At 44.3% G+C, this 23,254-nt stretch overlaps 1 protein-coding gene across 1 annotated transcript in view; it reads right to left on the reverse strand.

The window, feature by feature from the left end:
* KLHL29 (kelch like family member 29) overlaps positions 1 to 23,254 on the reverse strand; it is a 375,769-nt gene that overhangs the window by 212,398 nt on the left and 140,117 nt on the right. The window contains exons 2-3 of the mRNA XM_077812466.1: positions 8,443 to 8,584; positions 1,732 to 2,271 (exon numbers count right to left, since the gene is read on the reverse strand). Coding sequence (XP_077668592.1) covers positions 1,732 to 2,271; positions 8,443 to 8,584 — 682 coding nt within the window. The remainder of the gene's footprint in view (positions 1 to 1,731; positions 2,272 to 8,442; positions 8,585 to 23,254) is intronic.

The raw sequence follows: 23,254 nt of genomic DNA on the forward strand, positions 1-23,254 counted from the left end.
CAGAGCTCAGCTGATGGAAGAATTCTAGCTACTGCCTTTCAGAGAGATGGATGAACTCCATCGGGGGGGAAATCCCTTCCGTCGGCGTGGGAGGCATCTAAATCGCGGTGCGACCACAGCACAGCTGCAGCGAAGCACCTGTGCTGCTGCAGCCGCGGTACTGTAACCACGCCCTTTGTCTGGCAAACTGAGGTAACGGGCCATAAAGGTTGAGAAACGCTGCTCCGGAAAAGGAATGGCGTCAGTATAACAGAGAAGGGTCTAACAGAACCACCACAGCTAAGAATCTCTCAGCTTTTGTCTAGAAATCCCTTTTTCCCCCAGTGGCTTATAACATGTAAAACCAACCAGGAAAACAAGGTCTTGGACTAGAGGGATTTGTTTTAAGGGAAACAATTGACAAAAAACACTCAAAACAGCAGTTCACCAATTTTCAGCTGCTTGTCTGTATTTGTGTCACTCAAAGCTCATTTAGCTTTTACAGGAGAGAAAAATAAGGAAGGCCAACAGCCTGCAATGGGGTTTAGTTGTATTTGGTAGTTTGGGACTGAAAAACTGGAAAGTAGTCGAGATATTTTGCTTTGGAAAATAACTGCTGAGCATGTGCAGTACTGGCTTTTCAAGAGGTGCTGGTAAGGGTTTGCACTTGCCAAAATATAATTTATATAATAAGCAATAAGGGTTATTGGGCTAATCATTTTTAATAAAGATCTCTTGGCCTTAATACAGATTTACACAATAGACTTTAATAGCTCATAGTGAGTACATAATTTACACATGGGCCTTGCCTAAATACAAATATAAAAATAACACCACTGACCTAATGGATTCTTTGTGGTCTTTTGCATCAATTAAATAGATTTTGCTGACAGGTAGATGTTTGTGTTTTTTTAAGCTACAATTTGTTTAAGCTTCACATGTGGCATATTAATGATATTTTTAAAAGCTGGGCAAAACCCCAAAAGTGAAATAAAAATGATCACGAAACAGAGACTAGATTAAAACAACATTCCAGTGTCTGGTATCAGACTGAAACTGAACATAACATTCCATTGTGCCTGAGTATAGTAGCACATTTCGAAGCTGCTCTTCAGGAAGGATCAACCTTTAAAGATCCACTGTTCATCGATTATTATAACACTTAAGCCCAATGAAGTGGATAGTGCATAGACCTTCACCTTTAACACTGAACTTCCTGGCTTTCTTTGGCTCCAGCCAGTAATGTAACTTTCACTTGTTTGGTTCCCTTTGAAATGCACAGGGTGAAAACAAAGTTTTTACTCTTGTAACTTAGGCTCAACTCAAGCCGAAGAAAGTAGTCTGACTTATAAATAAATAAATATATTACATCTCAAAAGGAATCATAGAAACTGTGCAGCACAGAACAGCAGCTATCTCATGTGCTTTGAGATGTGGAATACCAGATTCTTTGATGGACCCTAAAAGGTGTCATTCAATACTAAAAAAAGGCTAAGCTTTTCTTTCTCTCCTTAAGAATTGGTTTTGTCATCTTTAATTCATAAAAGCTACTGCAGCGCACAAGACAGGAAACTGATGCTGGAGTGCTGGCACAAGTACATCAACAGTAAAGATGGTTTTATTGGCTAGGCTGTGCCTCTTTTACAGGTTTCTTGGCAGAACTTGAATTCGGTGACCTAATCCATTCCTGAGAGCCCATGTACTGTGGCACCATGTACCAAAAACAACATTAAGAGGTCTAGTCTGACTTACCTTTTGGATGCCAAGGGTCTGTGAACTCGTACTTTCCAACGCCAATAGTCCGTAGCATTTGTACCCCGTTTGTGGTCTCCTGATTGCCCGTCTGGTTGGGAGGAAGCTGAGGAGCAGCCTGCCCATTGGTAGCTGGAACACTATTGGGTAGGGCAGCTGAAGGCAGAGCAGGTGGTGGTGGAGGCAGAATAGGACAAGTCATATGACCATTCCCTACTGCAGTGTGGCCTGGGTGAGTCACCTGACCAACCCCAGTCATAGAGGACATGATTGGCTGGCTGTTAGTGTACAAAGGCTGGCTTTGCAGGTTCACAACCATGTTATTCAGAGGCTGTGAAGGCTGCTGTTGAAGCTGATAATGAGCTGGCATTAATGGAAGCTGAGGGGTAACGTGAGGAGGGAGTGAGGGTGTAACTCCAATGACAGGGGCTTGGACGTTCACTGCTGGGCTGAAGGTTGGAGGCTGAGTCATTCCATATGAATGAGTTATAAGAGTTGGCTGGCTACCGGCTGCAACTGTTGTAACCCATGGTGCTGTACCTGGGACACAGAGGAAAAAGAAAAGCTAGCAATAAGAACAATTTGGCAAAAAACAAACAAAAAACAACCCCACACAAACTTTCTTTTATGTAAATGCTGCCCATAAATGAACCTTTTAGTAGCACCTAAGGTTTCTTTTTTCTTTACAATATATAAAGTGGTACAGGATCTGGAACTATTCCAAACTGATAAGTGCCTAAAATTGCTGCAGTGATGTGAGTGCAATTGTTAAAATACTGATCAGGTAACATGCAGCATGTTTACAATTTTATGTATTTTGTGCTTTATGCAGCTTAAGTATATGCTTCCAAGAAAATTAACCTCTTTCCCCACCGTGCGTTCATGGCTCCCTGACAAACACCCTGCATGTGTAATAGCAGTGCTCCAGCCACTACAAAGAGGTTGTAATTAGGCATCTGGCATAGCTGCACAATGTGCGTCTGGAAGCTGGAAATCGTTTCAGGTAGTTTTGGACATAAAAGGGATCTTAAAGTACTACCCAGTGCCTTTTACTCTGGCAAAAACCGAGAAGCGGAAAAACACAATAATGAACTTGCAGACATCTTAATACATTTCTATTAGCCCTGGTGTATAAGAAACTTGAGGAGGTCTTTACAATGAGAGAGAAAAATCCAGCTGCAGTATATATATAGATAGTGGTAAACGCAGGACAAACAGCTACAAAAAAGGGAGGGGGTCGTAATTAGTCCTAAGGGATTAAAAAGCTTCTCCCTGTCCAATGAGGAGATAACCACCGGGAAATAAGGTTCAGCTGGAAAAGGGGTTCCTAGGGAGCTAATTAGGTTCAGCTGGCTCCAACTGGTGGAGACCTTTTTAAACCCTCCCCAGTGTGGAAGGAGAGGAGGAGAGAATGAGAGAAGCTGCCAGTAGGCTAAGGGAAGCAAGACACCGAACCCTTCGAGGAAGGAAGGCTACACTCCCCCGCCCCAGAAGGGAAGGAAAACAAACACAAGGGACTGATCAGGAAAAGGAATAACTGGATCCTGTGCTACCTGTAAGGATTTTCCTTGCCCAAGCCGGTGTCTCCAAAGCTAAAAAGGACTGAGTCTGCTGAGGAGAACAAGGTACTTAGCCACACGTGGTGTCGGAAGTGGGATAGTGAGTGAGTGAGTAAATCTCAGGGCAGATTTAAAAAAAATGGAGGATGTAGTCAAGGCACTGATACAGGCCACTGCGGCCCAACAAGAAGCTACCAGGTACAGATGGCGACCCAGCAAGAGGCAGTACATGTCCAACAGGAGACGAACTAATTACTGATGAACCAGGTGGCCCACAATTGAGCCACCCTGACTGAAGTAGTGAACCAGTTGAAAGCCCTGACACACGGACCCCAAGGGACCCGGCTGCTGCGGGCAAGCAACTATTTACAGAAGATGACAACAGACGACGATATAGAAGCATATCTCCTCGCGTTCGAGAGAAGGCACTACGGGAGGCCTGGCCCCAAGACCAGTGGGCAGGGATTCTGGCTCCATTTCTGTGTGGGGAGGCCCAGAAGGCCTATTTTGACATGACCATGGAAGCAGCTATGGATTTCCCCCAGTTGAAGGTGGAAATCCTGGCAAGATCAGGTGTGACACCGGCCATAAGGACCCAGCGCTTCCACGAGTGGAGATACCAGGACAACAAAGAGCTAAGGTCCCATCTTTTTGACTTAGTCCATCTCGCCCGGAAGTGGCTCCGCCCCAAGACCCATGGGCCGGACAAGGTAGTGGAAATCCTAGTGTTGGACAGGTACATGAGGGGGTTGCCGCCGGACATACGAGGATGGGTCTGTCAAAATGATCCCTCCTCCTATGATGAACTAGTTGCCCTCATAGAGAGGCACTTAGCAGGCCAAGAACTTTCTTGGATCACCGGGGAAGGAAGGCGCCAGAATTGGAGACAAGTCTCCGTGCCGAGGCCCCGGTTTGCCCTAGCACCAGGCCGGACAATGGAAGGGAGGAAGGAGGAGGAAGAGCAGCTGGCGGTCCCAGAGTGACTTGAGGACTGCGGGAGAAAGACTTGGGGGATAAAGCCCAGCAGCCCAAAAGATAGGGGGCATCCTGAGCGGGGTACCGATGTTACGCCTGTGGCAAATTAGGGTATACCGCTGCCCAATGCCTGAATCTAGAAGAGCCCATGCAGTGCGAATTGGGAGATACAGGGGGACCATGTGATCTAATAAGACTAGTCGGGGTTGCGATGGTCCCTCATAGATACACTAGACCCATTAAGATGAATGGTATAGAGACCACCACGTTAGTCGGCTCAGGGAGTGCGATCACGTTGGTCTCAGAGAAGCTGGTAGGGGAGGACCAAATATCCCGGGCCAAGCGCTCAGGGATATCCTCTGTGCATGGGGATGTCAACTATTACCCAACCATCCCCGTAAAAATAGAAGTTCACGGAAATCCCACTAAGGTGACGTTGGGAGTAGTTCCGAAATTCCCCTACCCAGTCATTATCGGACGAGACTTCCCAGGATTTGATAGCCTACTCCCCGGGAAAAGGTAGAAGAAAATAATGACTCCGGGACCCAGGGGGTGGCCCGGCTAGTTAACCCTCCCCCCCAACCGGCCTTCCATGAATTTGGCCAGGATTTGTTCTCCCCGCCGGGGAAGCCCCGGAAGACTTGGAGGGAATGGAGGGAAGATAAAAGGAGGGGGACGAAGATCCTGACCCAATACCAGAAGTCTACACTAGTAGGGGAAAGAGGTGGCTCAACCAACAGCGGGACTGGGCCGGCGATCAACAGCCCTATTGCTGAACCTGGTTCCCCAGGGGCTTTCCCTGAAGGGGAGACAGTGGTCGACCTCCCTGAGTCTAGACAAAGGGGGATTGCACTCGGGAATTTTGGTCAGGATCAGGCCAATGATCCAATATACAACAATATTCATAAAGAAGTAGTCGAGGTAAATGGGGTCCCCATGGAGGAGAGAGTTAAGGGCCCAGGGCCATGTTATGTGATTAAGAACGATCTGCTATACAGAGTAGTCCGGGTCCAAGAGCAAGTCATAGAACAACTCTTGGTCCCTCAGAAGCATCAGAGGGGTGTGATGGATCTGGCCCACAGCCATCTTTTGTGGGGCCACCTAGGGGTCGATAAGACCCTTGATTGGATCCTGCAGAGGTTTTTTTGGCCTGGCATTTATGTGTCAGTTTGATGATATTGTACATCCTGTCCGGAATGCCAGATACATGGGCCCCGACCACACTTAAGGGCCCCTTTGGTACCTCTATCAATTATTGAGACCCCATTTGAGCAAATAACTATGGACCTAGTAGGGCCATTGAAGAAGTCAGCCAGGGGCCCCCAGTACATTCTGGTAATATTAGATTATGCCACCCGATACCCCGAGGCCGTACCTCCGCGGAATGCCCTAACCAAGACCATAGCCAAAGAATTATTCCAGATTTTTTCCAGAGTAGGGATACCCAAGGAGATCCTGATGGACCAAGGGACCCCCTTTGTGTCTAAGCTGATGAATGACCTATGTACAATGCTCCACATACAGACTCTCAGGACATTGGTCTACCATCCCCAGACAGATGGTCTTGTCGGACGCTTCAATAGGACATTGAAGAACATGTTGTGGAAAGTGGTTAGTCACAATGGGAAAGAGTGGGACGCTCTGCTGCCCTACTTGCTGTTCCATATGGGAAGTACCCCAGGCTTCCATGGGATTCTCCCCCTTCTAGCTGTTATACGGTCGCCACCCCAGAGGCATACTGGACCTGGCTAAAGAAGGCTGGGAAGAACAGCCGAACCCAGGGAGAAACGTCGTTGAACATGTGTTACAGATGAAAGACAGGATAGCCCAAGTCGCCCCCCTTGTACACGAACACATGGAGAAGGCACAAGAGGCACAACAGACATACTATAATTGCCAAGCGGCAACCTGGAAGTTCCAGGTGAGAGACCGGATAATGGTGCTCATACCCACGGCGGAGAGCAAGCTCCTGGCCAGGTGGCAGGGACCATACAAAATAACAGAAGCTATAGAAGAAGTCAACTATAAGGTCCGACAGCCGTGCCGCCGGAAGCTGGAGCAGATCTGCTGTATATATCTGCTGAAACCTTGGTGGGATAGAGAAGTTCCGGTGGTTTCGCTGGGGGCGCCATCCCCTAAAAGCAACCAGCCCGACCAGGTGGGGATATCTCCGGAGTTGACTCCGGAACAATGATCAGAAGTGATCAGCCTGATCAAACGCAACCAGGATGTGTTCTCGGAAAAGCCAGGCAGGACTACTGAGGTTCACCACCACATCCTCACAAAACCTGGAGTGAAAGTGAACATCAAGCCATACCGGATCCCGGAGGCCAAAAGAGAAGAGATCAGGACAGAGGTCCAGAAAATGCTGACCTTAGGAGTCACTGAAGAATCTCATAGCCAATGGTCAAGTCCTGTGGTACTAGTGCCTAAGCCAGACGGCAGCATGAGGTTCTGCAACAACTTCCGCAAGTTGAATGAGGTATCCCAATTTGATGCGCACCCTATACCCCGGATAGATGAGCTAATTGACAGACTGGAAAAAGCACGGTTTATGTCTACCCTTGACCTGACCAAGGGCTATTGGCAGATCCCACTGGCCAAGGCCGACAAAGAAAAGATGGCCTTTGCAACTTCAGAAGGTCTGTATCAGTACACCGTCCTCCCCTTTGGGTTGCATGATGCTCCCGCTACGTTTCAATGGCTCATGGACAAACTGTTGCGACCCCATGGCAAGTATGCGGAAGCCTATCTCAACGACATCATTATATATAGCCCCAACTGGGAAACGCACTTGGAGAAGGTGGAAGCAGTCCTGGACACCCTGTGGAAGGCGGGGTTGATAGCGAATCCCTCCAAATGTTCGATTGGGTTAGCTGAGGCCAAGTACCTCAGGTATATAATGGGGAGGGGCATGGTGAAGCCCCAACTCAACAAGTCAGAAGCTATACAGAAGTGGCCCCAACCCCTCCGGAAAAAACAGGTCTGAGCCTTCCTGGGACTAGTGGGGTACTATAGATAGTTCATTCCCCACTTCTCCACCAGGACATGCCCATTAACGGACCTAAGAAAAGCTAGGGGCCCAGACATAATAAGTTGGTCTACCGCGGCTGAAGGTGCTTTTGTGGATCGAAAGACGGCCCTGTGCACAGACCCCGTACTTGTAGCCCCAGACTGAGGGAAGGAGTTTATCCTGCAAATCGACGCCTCTGAAGTAGGGTTGAGGGTGGTACTTTCACAAATGGTCAGGGATGACGAACACCCTGCCTTCTTCCTCAGTAGGATGCTCCTGCCTAGGGAACGGAAGTATGCCGTAGTGGAAAAGGAATGCCTGGCGGTAAAATGGGCCATAGAAAGCCTACGCTACTATCTACTAGGACAGAGGTTTACTCTTGTCACGGACTATGCCCCTCTGCAGTGGATACGCCAAAAAAAAGACAGAAATGCGATAGTAACGAGATGGTTCCTGTCACTTTAACCCTTCCACTTCACAGTACAACATAGGTCTGGAATCCGACATGGCAATGTGGATGGCCTATCGAGAGTGCACTGCTTTCCGACCCAAGTAGCCCAACCCCGTAGTGTTGAGCGGGGGAGGGGAGGTATGTGGTAAACCCATGACAAACAGCTACGAAAGAGGGAGGGGTAGTAATTAGTCCCAGGGGATTAAAAAGCTTCTCCCTGTCCAATGAGGAGATAACCACCAGGAAATAAGGTTCAGCTGGAAAAGGGGTTCCTAGGGAGCTAATTAGGTTCAGCTGGCTCCAACTGGTGGAGACCTTTTTAAACCCTCCCTGGCGTGGAAGGAGAGGAGGAGAGAGTGAGAGAAGAAGGGAAGCTGCCAGTAGACTAAGGGCAGCAAGACACCGAACCCTTTGAGGAAGGGAGGCTACACTCCCCCGCCCCAGAAGGGAAGGAAAACAAACACAAGGGACTGATCAGGGAAAAGAATAACCGGACCCTGTGCTACCTGTAAGGATTTGCCTTGCCCAAGCTGGTGTCTCCAAGGCTAAAAAGGACTGAGTCTGCTGAGGAGAACGAGGTACTTTGCCACACGATATATATATATAAAGGACTTACAATAAAGTCTAATTTAGAGAGGTAATTGGAGATAGTGTATTGAATTCGCTTTGAACTATTTTCCCTTGTAGAATTACAAATAAGATTAAAAACATACCTGGGTTTTCATTCTCCCTCATCTGTTTAGAGGGTGGTTCATCTGTGTCCCAGGGTGTAGACTGATTGATGGGTGTCTGTCCCCACCTAACACTAGTTGCAAGTCCTTGAGGCTGATTTTCAGTCTTGGAAATGCAAGGCGTCTACCAGAAAGAGAGAGAATACATGGAACAAAAATGTTAAGAATAAACAGAATAATAATTGTACCTGAAAGCTAGCAGCATTTATTGTTGTAGCACAAGAATATAGCTTAAGATCTTTAAATATCATTTTTACACAGACTTGCACTAAATGTCGGTACCGCAGTACGAATAGCATTTGAAAAAATATTTCTGGAAAAATTTAACAGAACCATCATTAACAAAAAAACTCAGGATTTTCATAAATAAATTGCTCTGCATTCTTTTTTTTTAACCTTGATAATATCTGTTCATATAATCACAGTTTATATAAAAAATGGAACCATTTTCTATTTGCTCGGTCTTTTAAAAAAAAGTGAGTTTTTGTTTAGCAGGATGCAGGAGAAAAAAAAAGAGCTACTTTACAACTGTAGGACAAACTACTGTCGCCCTGTAAAGAGAAGACTTAGTATTTAGTGTCTGGCAACCCCTAAAATTGAACACTAATAATAATAAAAAAAGCACAGTGTAACTTGTCTGCTGCTAAAGTGGCTACGCTGGCAGTTCTTCAGAGCTGTTAACATAACTGTAAAATACTGAAAGGAGCAAGGCTCACTAATCATGGAGGGGGGCATAATCAGAATGACAATCATGTAAACAATCATACAGGATTAAATGTTCAGCTAGGCACCCATTGGTTCTTCCCAAACAACTCATGATCTTACTGAAAAGACGCCTTTGAGTGTTCCAGCAGGTCCAGTTTTTCTAGAACTGCAGCCTATTTCATTGCTGTGGGATTAAAAGTGTTTACTGGTACTAGCAACCATAAAACAAATGGAACAAGCTGCCGATTAGTCAGTGATTGAGTATTGAGGAAACAATATTTAGAGCCCTCAAGCGTATAAGTCCTGTCTGCCAGGTTGACCACTTGTTGCCCTATGTTCAGAGGAGTAATTTGACCCCAAAACTGAGGGACAAGAAGCTGGCTCTATAAATGCTCTTGGTGCTGCTGTCCCAGTTGCGAGTTCTGTCAGAACTGCAAATCCCTTTGACCTCCGCAGAACCTCAATTCCCCTCTATCAGACCCATCAACTCCCCCGTCTCCAGCCCCTCAAAATACATCTGCTTCTCCACCAAGTCCATCGGTAGTTCCCCTTCCACTCCAAATCGATCAGATTTCTCACTAGCCCCCCTACCTCTGAGTGTCCCTCTGCCTAAGGTGATCATATGTCCTGTTTTCGCCAGGACAGTCCCATTTTTAAACCCTGTCCTGGCTGCCCTGATTTTTTTGGCAAAAGTGGACATTTGTCACATTTGCTCTTGCCAGCTTGATCAGTGGGGGGCGGGGGGAGTGGCAATGCCAGCCCTGCACATGTAGGGGAAGCAAGGCTCCGGCGGGGGAAGGCAGGACTTGAGTGAACAGTGACGCCACCCCAGCCTTTTGGGGGGAGGGGGGGTCAGGAGAGCAGCAACCTCTCATGAGTGGGGGGCAGGCACTCGGACTAGCCCCCATGGTGTCCTGTTTTCTCTTTCGGATATATGGTCACCCTACCTCTGTTCCCCATCTTTCTAGCTAACGTTTCTCCCTGTTTTCACCCCAAACCCCTCTGACTCCCTCATTTCATCTCTAGGCTCTGCTTCCTCTTAATCTCCAGCCCCTCACCAATAGCACCTTTCTCCCTCAAGCTTTAGAAGGTGCCAGGGGTTCTCCTTCTTTCTCCTAGAGTAGTGGGGAGAGCTAGGCCCGGTAGCCAGAACCTCTCCCTCCCCTGAGTCTGCCGGAAGGGAAACAGCCTTCTCTGTGCTGCTCTCCCTGCTGGTCAGCTGCTAGCACAGTATAGCTGGTAGAGGCTCCGTGAGAGAGACAGGGTGGTGAGGTAGTATTTTTTACTTGATCAATTTCTGTTGGTGAGAGAGCTCACCTGAATTAGATCTCTGTATAAACTTGAAAGCTTGTCTCTCTCACCAACAGAATTTGGTTCAATAAAAGATACTACCTCACCCACCTTGTCTCTCTAATACCCTGGGACCGATATGGCTACATCAACACTCCTCCTCCAGAGAAACATTTTTTAGTTAAAACTGTACTTTTTTCCTATGAAAATGTCATTTTTGATGATTTTTTTATGGGAAGTGATGAAGATTTGGTTTCTAATTGAATTCCCCCCCTCCCCCATCAATCAGTAATTACATTTTCAATTTTTTGTTTTTACCACTTTCCCTGCCTTCTGCCTTCCCCATTATTCCCACAAAGCGCAATAAAATGAATAACGCCCAGGCTTTGGTTTTGTTGTTTTTTTTTCACATTTTTTTCCTTCTGTAACTTTTCAAAACATTTTTGACTTTGGAAAATGTCAACAGGAGGAAATAACAAAGAGAGGAAAAAGTGAGGGGAAAAAACCCTCTAGATAGCATTAATTCTATTATACTGTAATTCAATGGCAAAAAAAGGAGGGGGGGACAATCAGAATTTTGAACATTTTTCAGTTTGGAAATTTGCCTGTGAAAAATCTCAAGTGAAAAATTTCAAATGAAAATCTGTTAGAAATTTTTCACAGGGGGAAAAAAGTGTGGTTTTTTTTTTCTTTTTTTTGACCAGCTGTTCTCTGGACAAGTTTCTCTGTGTGCAGCTGTGCCGCTCAATAGCTGCACCACTCAGCTGCTGCCAAGCCATTCTACACAGGTGATGGAGCACTGCAGCATACCACACCAAGCACTGCCGTCCTGCCCTCCTCATGACTGAAAACTGGGGGTAGAAGAAATGCAACACTGTTGTTCCCTGCCAGCAAATTGGGTGGGATTCATTCTCCTGTACCTTTTATATTTACACCACAACTATGTTCTATAGCAGCAAATGCAACATATAATCAACAGAGGGTAGGAGGCAAGACCTTTTCCAGAAGGAACTCAGCATTCATATTCAACCCCCATATATGACACAGTCCATCTGTGGCATCTTTCTAAGTGCTCCTATTTTAATTTTGGCAGCTGTGTGCTGTGCTTCTTTGTTGTAAGTACTGAGGCTGGCTGAAGTGTTTATAAACCATTTAAAAAATTAACTGTAATAACATCATCAAGAGGTGCAGAACATAATGAAGTAACCATCAGACCTTATCACACCAACTTTTGTCACCAACCTTACACCTCTAAAATTGTTTTACAATAAATAGTGGAGTAGATCTAAAGGCAGATGAAATTATATCAGCATCCTGAAGGATACAGGGCTACACTTATGCCATAACTGTAGCAGAACCCACACAGTATATCCAGAAGTGGGTTGAAAATAGAGCACTAGGTCCAATCCCCTACCAAACACTGGGAAAATTCAGCCCCAAACTTCACAGCTTAAGGCGGTCTCTCCAGCAGATCAAACCACAGCACTAAATCCAAACACACCTGAAATTTAGGAAAATCTGCATTTGCATCTGGACCCAAACTCCATAGCTCCATTAGCTATTTCTAATTATAACTATGAAATGTAGGAAAGACACTTCCTTAGGCCAAAGGAAACAAAAAAGCATGACCACAATGGGAAGAACCCTGCTGGTTTGCTACAGTAATAAATCTATTCTGCTTAGCAAGATATTAGAACTTTTTCAAGAGTGCATTTTCACAAATCCTGTTCACAAATCCTGTTTCTTAACGGCTCAGTGGATTTAAATGCAAAAGTCCAGCACATTGATTTCAAACTGCACTCTTAAGCTTGTATTTATTTGACCAGAAACAGCTACAAATTGTTGGTCTGAAATCACAACAAGCCCTAATAAGGCATAATTTAGACAATATTAGATGGACACAGGTGAAAGCAGCTTACAAAACTTCCTGATATTTACTGTATTTCTGGACTCTGCTCTAAATTCCAGGTTATTTTTCTCACTGTACAAAGGTTTACATTATAAGTGTTACATGTCTCTGACTTGATTGCAGAAATTACTGTTTTGCATATTTGGAAAGATTAATTATTTCCAATATTATCAGACACAGGGACTTTGGTTATGTGTGTGTGGGGGCACAAAAGTACTCATTTCAGGCTTCTCATGTATAACACAAATGACTAAAAAATGGCTTGCATTATGCTCGTTGTGCATAGGGAAGAGATGTGTTCCATTAGTGTTATGCAGACTTCACAGAAGCTAATTGTACTATGTCACACTTTTATCTTTAGCTTTCATGTCAGATGCTTGTTGGAATTAAACAAGGAACACATGAAAAAAGTGAAATGCATTAAACAAAATTCTATCAGGTATGCATTTTAAAACACTGCCAAATGCCTATTTATATGAAAAGACAAGAATGTCTCTAGAAGGTCTATTACTGCCCACCTCATCAATAGCATGCATTTCAGAAATGGCTGAAACACACAATAGACCACAGAGAATACTCAATCAATACTCAGTATATTTTCTGTGTCCATTTATATGTATCATTCACTCTGTGTTTTTAATTACAGGTAAATTGCACACAATCTACGTAGGAGTTTTTTCACTTTTTTGTTTTGTTTTGGTTGAAGTTTCATTTTAAAAGGTATATAAATTGTAAGCTGAAGGTTACACTGCACCTGAAACCTGCTACATTGTGAACACTCTGAACGGTGACTGATTTTACAGTTTCAATGCAGAAAGGTGAGTTCTGGAGAGTCTGTTAGCTTTAGTTTGGAACTTCCTGCTGCTTTTATCAGTTTGATATACAGCTAAACATCAAATGAAACTAGCTTGATGTATGGTGGTATAAGTAAAGGTGCTTAGGACTAGTCTACACTACAGTTAGGCCAACGTAAGCTGCCTTGCATCAACCTATTTGTGCGTGAGTCTATGCTTAAATTTGTCTCCCACTGATGTAAGTGCCCCATTACGGCAGCACAATAACCCCACCTCCCCAAATAGTGTTGAGCCATGGTCAATGTACTGAGGTTGATGCAGTGCACGTGTAGACGCTGCGTTCGTTACCTATGTTGACCCTAACAGTCTTCCAGCAGCTGTCCTACAATGCCGAACACTGACCGCTTTTGTCACAATCATGAACTCCACTGCCCAGAGGTCACGGAGACCATAAGGCCCCCTCTCCCTAAAAACCCTGTGAATTTTTAAAATACCTTTTCCTGATTGCTCACCTTGGCGAGCACACCTAGCAGCTCTACACTGTTGTGTGCGACTGCCCAGCTGACCACGCTGGCTACATACTCCAGCCACACTCCTGCCTGGAGCAGAAAGGAGATATTGGCTCTCCCGGGCCTTAGGGGAGAATAGGCTGTGCAGGCACAGGTACCACCACCCATAGAAATGTAGACATCTATGAGCAGATTGGATGAGGAATGCAGGAGAAGGGGTACGACAGGGATCAGCAGCTGTGCTGTGTGAAAGTGAAGAACTGCAGCAGCCATACCAGAAGGCCAGGGAGGCCAACAATCAATCTGATGCTGAGCTGAAGACCTGCTGCTTTTATAAAGAACTGAATGCCATATTTGGAGGAGACACCACCAGGAGCCTGCAGACCACCATGGATACTTCCAAGGAGCCCAAGACACAGACCCCTAGGAAGGGATAAGGAGGAGGAAGAAGAGGATGGGAGACAGGTGACCAGAAGATCCAGCCATGCTGTGAGCCAGGACCTGTTTGAGACTCCACCACAGTCCAATCAGTCCCAGCATTCGAGCATGGGAAAGCCCAATGCAGGGGAGGAACTTCAGGTAAGTATGTAAATACATTTCCCATTACAATGATGTAGTGATGGCGCCCCCAACTTAGCAGGACACAGCTATTGACATTTCATTAATTTACTCATACTAGAAGAGGTAGTGGTATGACAAAGAGAGGTAGCATTGTTATCTGCTTTTCATTCCCCTTTAGAGTTAGGCAGGAGGGCCAGGCAGAGCAGTTTGTTTATGTACACAGGGATGTCCCTTAAATCTTCCTGAGAGATCTCGATGAAACTTTCACGGTGCTACTCTGCAATTCTTTCCCAAAGGTTTCTGGGGGTGGCAGCCTTATATCTTCCTCCATGGTAGAACACTTTCCCACACCAGTCTGCAATAACTTTGGCAGGCACCATTGCAATAAACAGGCTAGCAGCATACAGGCCTGGGTGGCTTTGGGATGCCAGCAGCAGGTGTGCTCTCTGTGCCTTTGATGCCCCCAATCACCGCTGCCTGGGGAAAATGGTGCCAGTATTCAGTGCCATTGCCCTATACTCATAGTTTCATGCAACCAAGCAATTCTCTCCCCATTTCCCTTGCCCCTGGAGGGCAGTATGCACCATGGCTGATGATGTGAGTGGTGCTGTGCACAAGCACACTGAAGCAGAAGTGTCAATAAGCAATTTTGTTTAGCTTAGAGTTAAACTCATTAAATAAGCTAGTACCCATGAGCTACCATATATAACTGCATCTTACACCTTGCAAGTTGAGTGAATGCAACAGAGTCAGACAATGGGAAGGAAGGCTGATCTGTGTTTAAGGCACACGACTGGAAGTCAGGAGACCCGTGTTCTACTCCTAGCTTTATTACAGATTTTCTGCATGGTATTAACCAAGCCACTTAACTACTCTATATCTCATTTCCTTACTATGGGTGTTGTAAATTTCAATACTTTAATGTTGGTAACTTGATATTGCTTTACACAATAGTCTGGCTAGTTTGTGGCTATAGCAACTACTGACCTACTAACAACTGGCTGAAGAATTCCATCACTCTATGGGGCTTCGTTTGGTTCCTTGCATTTTTCTCTTTTATACTCCTTTCTTTTTTATAAAGGGCTTTCCTTTTAATCAAGAGTAACAAAAAGAAGTTTGATTTTTCCCAGATAGGCCACATGTAAGCTGGAGCCTTTCAGCATCAGCTGCATCTCAGAAATGAAACCAGGATCTGTTTGAAAGATAATGTATGAAAAATAATGTAACCCTCTAAGTAAAAAAATGGCAGCATGGGTTTCACTGTCAGGATAAGTAAATTCTTAGGCCTAATTAAAAAATGGATGGTTCAAGGGATTGATGAAATGATAAAAGCGACTTTCACCTCTAAATTGATGGAAAGCCTTCCTCTGCTAAAGCAGTTTCCTCAGTGTCCTTGGATTATCATTAAAAACTCAATCAAATCCTGATTTGGTGTGTTACCTTATAAACCTTGCAGGAGACAGATTATCTTCCCACTCACACTTCACCCACCACCCATTTAAATTTGGCTGGTGTCCGGCTCCATGGTACTAGAACCTGGTCCTGTTGAGCCTGGGACAGCTGATGTTCCCACATCACCATCATGAGGTCATGCAGAGCCACATCCAAGGAGCACTGTGGAGATTAGGTGCTACAGGATGTATTGCCCAAAATGTCCATAGTGACAGTACTCTGCGGCCCTCTGATTGGCCCACACATACTATTTAACCCTATTGGATGCCTCATGAAGTTGTCTGGACAACCCCACAGACTCCTGGCCTGCTGCGACTCCAGACTTCACCTCATTTTCTGATCTCTGGTCTCCAACCCCAGCCTGACTCTTGTCTCCTCATTTCAGCTTGGTACTACTTCTGATCTCCAACCCATGCCTGACTCTGACCCTGACTTGCTTATTGATCCTGGCCCTAGCGATTACTCGGACCCCTACTCAGTGACTACTGCCTCGTGTCCATTGTTGACTTGTGGGCACCAGCCCAGCTGTGACTGCTAGTCCAGACTGCCTATGCCCCAGTCCTTTAAAACAGGCAGCTTTCAAAAGAGTAGAATGTAGTGATTATATTCTTCGAAGACATACAGAGAATACAAAACTTGTTTTTTTCTATTCCTCCCCCCCGACGTTCTGGTTAAACTTGGATTTATGCTGGAAATGGCCTACCTTGATTATCATGCACATTGTAAGGAGAGTGGTCAGTTTGGATGAGCTATTGCCAGCAGGAGAGTGAGTTTGTGTGTATATGGGGGTGGGGAGGTGAGATAACCTATATTTGTGCTGGAAATGGCCCACCTTGATTATCATGCACATTGTAGAGAGAGTGGTCGCTTTGGATGAGCTATTACCAGCAGGAGAGTGAGTCTGTGTGTGTATGGGGGTGGGGGGGGGTGAGAAAACCTGTATTTGTGCTGGAAATGGCCCACCTTGATTTTCATACACATTGTGAGGAGAGTGGTCACTTTGGATGGGCTATTACCAGCAGGAGAGTGAGTTTGTGTGTGGGGGGGGGGGGGAAGGGGGGGGGCGGAGGGTGAGAAAACCTGGATTTGTGCTGGAAATGGCCCAACTTGATGATCACTTTAGATAAGCTATTACCAGCAGGACAGTGGGGTGGGAAGAGGTATTGTCTCATGGTCTCTGTGTATATAATGTCTTCTGCAGTTTCCACAGTATGCATCCGATGAAGTGAGCTGTAGCTCACGAAAGCTCATGCTCAAATAAATTGGTTAGTCTCTACGGTGCCACAAGTACTCCTTTTCTTTTTGCGAATACAGACTAACACGGCTGTTACTCTGAAACCTAGGATTAGACTGGTTCGTACTCCATGGAAATAAAGACAGAAGCCCTTTTATCTGGCTATAAATAACAAAAAACACTCAGAAACAATCCCTCTCAATTTATAAGAAAATTAATTCCATTACAAATATAAAGGGTGAATGGAAAGATATGGAATTACTCCAGATTCTCATGAGGGTAACTGAGAGCAGAGTTGCCCCACAGTCACCTGTTTAGCCCAGATTACAAAGGTTTAGTAGGTCACTACTAGCTGTCAGTGTAACCTATCTTTGAGTAGCCTTTGTTACCTTAAGGTAACATGGCTTAGAACTCTACAGTGAAATGACACCTAGTTTTTTGGTCAATGAGACCTTTACGGTCAGTGAGAATCCAGATCAAATGATACAAATAACACGCTATACAATATGTCAGCTGAATTTTAAAAAAAAACCCCAAGAACATGAAACACTTCCTGGGAGGTCCTTACAGTACGCTTTAGCAATCCCCCAAAGAGGCTTGTAAAACAGCTGACATGCCTCCTGCTGCTGCTCAAAGTGCTAAAACCTCTTCAGACAGTTTCATGGGCAAAAGGGAACTGAAATGGATAAAGTGTTCTTATTTGTTGTTCCCAGCAGCCAAAGCATTTTACTATGGCCTTCATTTAAAGTGATGGATGAAGAGTGGCGATTCTCTGTTCCAATTATCCAAAAGAGATTGGGAATGGCACTTTAATACCGAGATAATGTATCCAATATGCAACCTACTTTATTTTCTCCCCTCACTGAAAATAAAAAGGCACAGACAGACAAATGCACAGAGGCAAACATCCCCTCCCATAGAGGTAATCAGGGATCAAAACAGCTACAATGTCATGAGTAAATTCCCCTTAAAACAGTTAGTTATTACTAGCTGTAACCAGCAGCAACTCGAAGCCCTAATCAGGAGTTGAGCCCTGCTGTGCTTGATGCTGTACAAAGAACACTACTGGATGGGGTCCTATCCCAAAGAGTTTACAATCTAAATTGTAGTATTCATTCCTAAATATTGTATAAAGTAGGCATTTTCAGCATGCATATAGACTTTAAATCACAGACTTTAAGGTCAGAAGGGACCATTATGATCATCTAGTCTGACCTCCTGCACAACGCAGGCCAAGGAATCTCACCCACCCACTCCTGTAACAAACCCCTAACCTATCTCTGAGCTACTGAAGTCCTCAAATCATGGTTTAAAGACTTTCAAGGTGCAGAGACTCCTCCAGTAAGTGACCTCTGCCCCATGCTGCAGAGGAAGGCGAAAAACCGCCAGGGCTTCTGCCAATCTGCCCTGGGGGAAAAAATGTCTAATCCTTTTTTGAGTCGTCCTAAACTTTTGGCCTCAGTGATACCTTGTGTCAGCATAAAATCTAACATACTCAGAGTCAGATCCTCAACTGGTGTAAATTGTCATAGATCACGGGATAAGATCCTGACTCTGTTTCTGAGTCCAGGCCAGTGGCTGAGCACCTGGTAAGGAAGCATGCACAGTCTTTTAGAATGAAACCAGTGCCTCTCTACCAAAGACAGCTAGCAAACAGGGAAACGAGCGAGCAAAAAAGGAGCAGCAAACAGGAGTTTTGCAAGGGAGTTCAGAGAGGGAGCATGAGAGCCAGATAATAAACATTCTCTAAACTTGCTCCCACCCAAACCAAACAAAACATATACAAAGAACAAACAAACAAAAAAATAAGTCCGGCAGAAGTCCAGCAACAGAATGGGGGCTTTCCAGTTTATTGCACCCAGTGCAGCATGTATAATTACCGGTCCTGTAGGCAGGTAGCATATGTATACATGCGGTGTAAGCAGCTCATGGCCCTCAGAGACCAAGTACAGGTTCTTGATACTAGAGTGGCTGAACTGGAGGAGCTAAGGAAGGTGGAGGGGTACATAGATAAGACTTACCAGGTCATAGTAGCGAGGTCCATTCACCATCTGACAACCTCACTGCTTTTGAGGAGGATCAAAGTCTTGGGGAAGGAGAACATCAAGCTGGAGCAGAGGGAAATAATCCCATAGTTGGGACCCTCCTTCCAGATGATGTCATAGTATCCTCTCATGGTGAGAATACCTCTTCAGGCAGGGCATCCCTGTTATTAGGAAGGGACAGGTAATAGTAAGGGGGGATAAGATTAGAAATATAGATAGTTGGGTTTGTGATGACTGGGAGAACAGCATGGTAAATTGGCTGTCGGGTGCGAAGATTGGGGATCTCTCAAGACATTTAGACAGGCTTATGTGAAGTGCTGAGGTGGAGCTGATGGTTATGGTATGTCTAGGTATCAGTGACATAGGGAAAGGTAGGAGAGATACCATTGAGGCCAAATTTAGGCTGCTAGGTAAGAGATTAAAGTCCAGGACCTGCATGGTACCATTCTTTGAAATGCTTACGGTTCCATGTGCAGGGCCAGTAAGACAGGCAGAACTGAGGTGTTTAGAAGAGGGATTTAAGTTTCCTAGTAACTGGGGAACCTTTTGGGAAAGGAGGAGCCTCTACAGGAAGGATGGGCTCCATCTAAACTAAAATGGCAGATGAAATTCAATGCTGATAAATGCAAGTAATGCAGACAGGAAAATAGAATCCCAACTATACATTGGTCTAAATTAGCTGTTACCACCAAGAAAGAGATCTTGGAGTCATTGTAGACCGTTCTCTGAAAACATCTGCTCAGTGTGCAGCAGCAGTCAAAAAAGCTAACAGAATGTCAGGAACCATTAGGGAGGGGATACATAATATAATACCATTATATAAATCCATGGTACACCTACACCTTGCATACTGTATGCCGTTCCAGTTGCCCCATCTCAAAAACGATAAATTAAAACTGGAAAAAGGACAGAGACAAGGGCAACAAAAATTATTTGGGGTATGGAACACCTTCCACAAGAAAGACGAAAAAGACTGGGGCTGTTCAGCTAAGAAAAGAGACGATTGAGGGGGGTATCACAGAGGTCTATAAAATCATAAATGGTGTGGAGACAGCTAATAAAGAAGTGTTATTCACCCCTTCACATAACATAAGAACTACTGCAATTAACAGGCAGTAGGTTGAAAACAAATATAAGGAAGTACTTCTTCACACAACACACCGTCAACTGTGGATCTCATTGCATGTGGCGAAGACCAAGAGTATAACTGGGTTCAAAAAAGAATTACATAAGTTCATGGAGGAGAGGTCCATCAATGGCTATTAGCCAAGATGGTCAGGGACACAAACCCATGCTCTGGGTGTCCCTAAAATATAACTTGCAGAAGCTGGGACTTGACAACAGGGGGTGGATCACTTGATTATTTGCTCTGCTCTGTTTGGTCCCTCTGAAGCATTTGGCACTGGCCCCTGTCAGAAGACTGGATACTGGGCTAGACGGACCATTGGTCTGACCCAGTATGGCCATTCTTGTGTTTTAAGAAGGCCTTTGAGCTGGTCCACTGAGAGGAAATAGTGCTATTTTAAAAGGGAAATAAATGTATTAAAAATCTAGTGTAATGAATTAAAAATCTAAAACATGATGAGTGTACAGGAGAGGCAGAAAATGAGCTATCCTGCAATAAAACCTCATTCGGGAACTTGTTCGTGAGTGGAGAGAAGAACTCATCAACCTTACATTTCTCATTAAAGCCAATTCAACTATGATGCAGCACTGTCTCAGTAAGTCTCAGTGCCATACATAGGTCTGAAGCCATATTGACATAGATCAAGGAGATCCAAGGTGTTTAAATACTGTGGGTTGTCTCACCACAGTCTTCTCCATTGTCTTAACCAGCAATGGAAGATAGAAAAAGTTCTAGAGTCACCTAGAAGTGAGCACCAAAGTTTCTTGAACAAGGGTCATGGCACTCTTTCCTAAAGAAGGTTTTGATAATCTCTATCACCAGAGGATCACATATTTGCCGACTAACGTTCACCAATCTGGAGGAATGGTGCTGGCATATGAGTCCAAAGCCCAGCTTGTGAAACTAAGTTTTCTCAGCACGTTCAGAACCTCAGTGCAACACTGGCCTAAATTCATGCAGACAAGCTCTGCTTCAGCTCAAGCAGTTCCTGCTCTGCTACCATGGATGTGCACAACTTCATCTAAATTAATGAAATACAGATACAAAAAATTTCTCATAATAAGAAGCTAGTGAATCATCACCCAGAAGAACATGTACACAGCGTAAGTTTGCTCTTTGTGATTCTGCACATGCTATAACGCAGGGAGGAACCTCAATTTACCATAAATATTTTTTTTAATGAATAAGAATGGAGCTCGCTCATCTGAGCACATTCTCACATGCATGAAATTAACATACCAGTTGACTTCTGAGCGAGTCAGCAAAGCAACTCTGGAATGGCCCAACAAGGGACCATGTTGAAAATTAAACAGCTGTCCTGAACCCCTTACTCTGTTTTATGCCACCATCAATAAGGATTACAGCATTAGAGAAATACAGAAGGGTGTTTTAAAAAGAAAAGCTATGTCACTTAAAACTCCAATAAATGCATTAGATTGTTTCTACAGTGTTCCCTTTTGTTGGTCTGGATGCAAATCCTTTACATTCAAACCTTTCTGAATTCAGTATTTCAATTGTAGTGCACTCTCTTTGGCAGGAAAATGCATGTTCCTTGCCTACACAGCAGGAACATTAAAAAAACATCAGATTGGTTTTGTTGAATAGTATTGCATGATATTGCTGATTTATTAACCTGGCTTGATCGATATATCTATTGTCAAGGGCCTACTTTGTCTCTTCCTAAATTTCACTTCCTAACTAGCACTTATGCATGTTCACCCGAGTTTCCATAACCTGATCCAGTTCTCGGGAGAGCTTTCTTTAATGGACAACAGAGAATTCTTTTTCTAAAAGTGGGATCTAGTATATTTGGTCAACTCTCAAACAAAAGAATAGTCAGTGTGAAAACTGTATGTTTACTTTTTACAGCAAGCAGCAATATAAACTCATAGGGCCAAATTCATCCCTGATGTAGCTCCATTAGCTTCAACAGAATTATTCAACCAGGGATTAATATGGCCTAAAGTGAATTACAAATCCCAGCTTTGATAGTCTTCCATTAATAAATTGTTAACTCTATGCATAATTAAAGGATAGTGAATTCTGAACTCACTGAGCAATTGTAAATAAAAATCAACAACCAAAAATCCTTTCATATTATAGTTTTGATTCTCTTTTCTTTTGTAGGACAACAAAGACTTTCCAAAAATAATTTATTTACTGTCTACATTTTAAGAAAAATCCACCTGAAGGATAAAACACTTAACTCTGGGACATGTACATTATGTCCAACAAATATCAAATCATACATTAACAGGGCATGGAAGAAACCCCACTTATTAGAATGTACTCAAATTCAATATGAGTGTTCAATTAAAACATCTTCTGAAGGTGAGTTATGTGGCCACTAAAATTAAGAGGTGCAAAACAGAATTAGAGAGCTGCACTTGTCAAAGAGAATATACACTTTAATAATCCATTCCTTTTCATGCATACACAATAACACTTGTTAACCCAAAATACTGCTTGTTTGCTGGAACTGCATCAATCACGCTAAACATCTGGGCTACACAGAGAAAAGATAATAATCTTTTACAGAAAAATATTAAGATTATATTCCTACTTTTTTTCTCATCCAAAATCATATATCTGGATAGTTCTTATTACAAATGTCTCTTCTGGCTGGATTGAAGAAAATGCATTTGAAGGCTTGTCTACATTTGAAATGCTGCAGATGTAGCGCTTCAGTGTAGACACTATCTATGCTGATGGGAGCGTAGGCAATCCACGTCCCCCAGAGGTGGTAACTAGGTTGACAAAAGAATTCTTCTGTCAACATAGCGTGGATTTTTCAGACCCCTGAGCTGTGTAGCTGGGTTGGCCTCACTTTTTAGTGTAGACCAGGCCTTAGGATTCCAACAGACCTGTTCAAAACACCACTCTTAGGGCTGATCTACACTGGGAACTTACATCCACATAGTTACATCTTTCCAGGGTGTGAAAAAGCCACATTCCTGAGAGACATAGCTATGCTAAGCTAACCTCCAGTGTAGACAGTGCAAGGATGATGGAAGAATTCTTCCATCAACCTCGCTACTGCCTCTTGGGCAGGTGGATTAACTACAGTGATGGGGAAACCCTTCCCATCGTTGTAGTGTCTACACCGAAGCACTCCAGCGGTGCATGTTCAACATTCCAGCTGTAGCATTATAAGTGTAGACATATCCTT

The sequence above is a fragment of the Eretmochelys imbricata genome, chromosome 3 (genome assembly GCF_965152235.1).
Source record: "Eretmochelys imbricata isolate rEreImb1 chromosome 3, rEreImb1.hap1, whole genome shotgun sequence".
NCBI classification, from domain to species: Eukaryota; Metazoa; Chordata; order Testudines; family Cheloniidae; genus Eretmochelys; species Eretmochelys imbricata.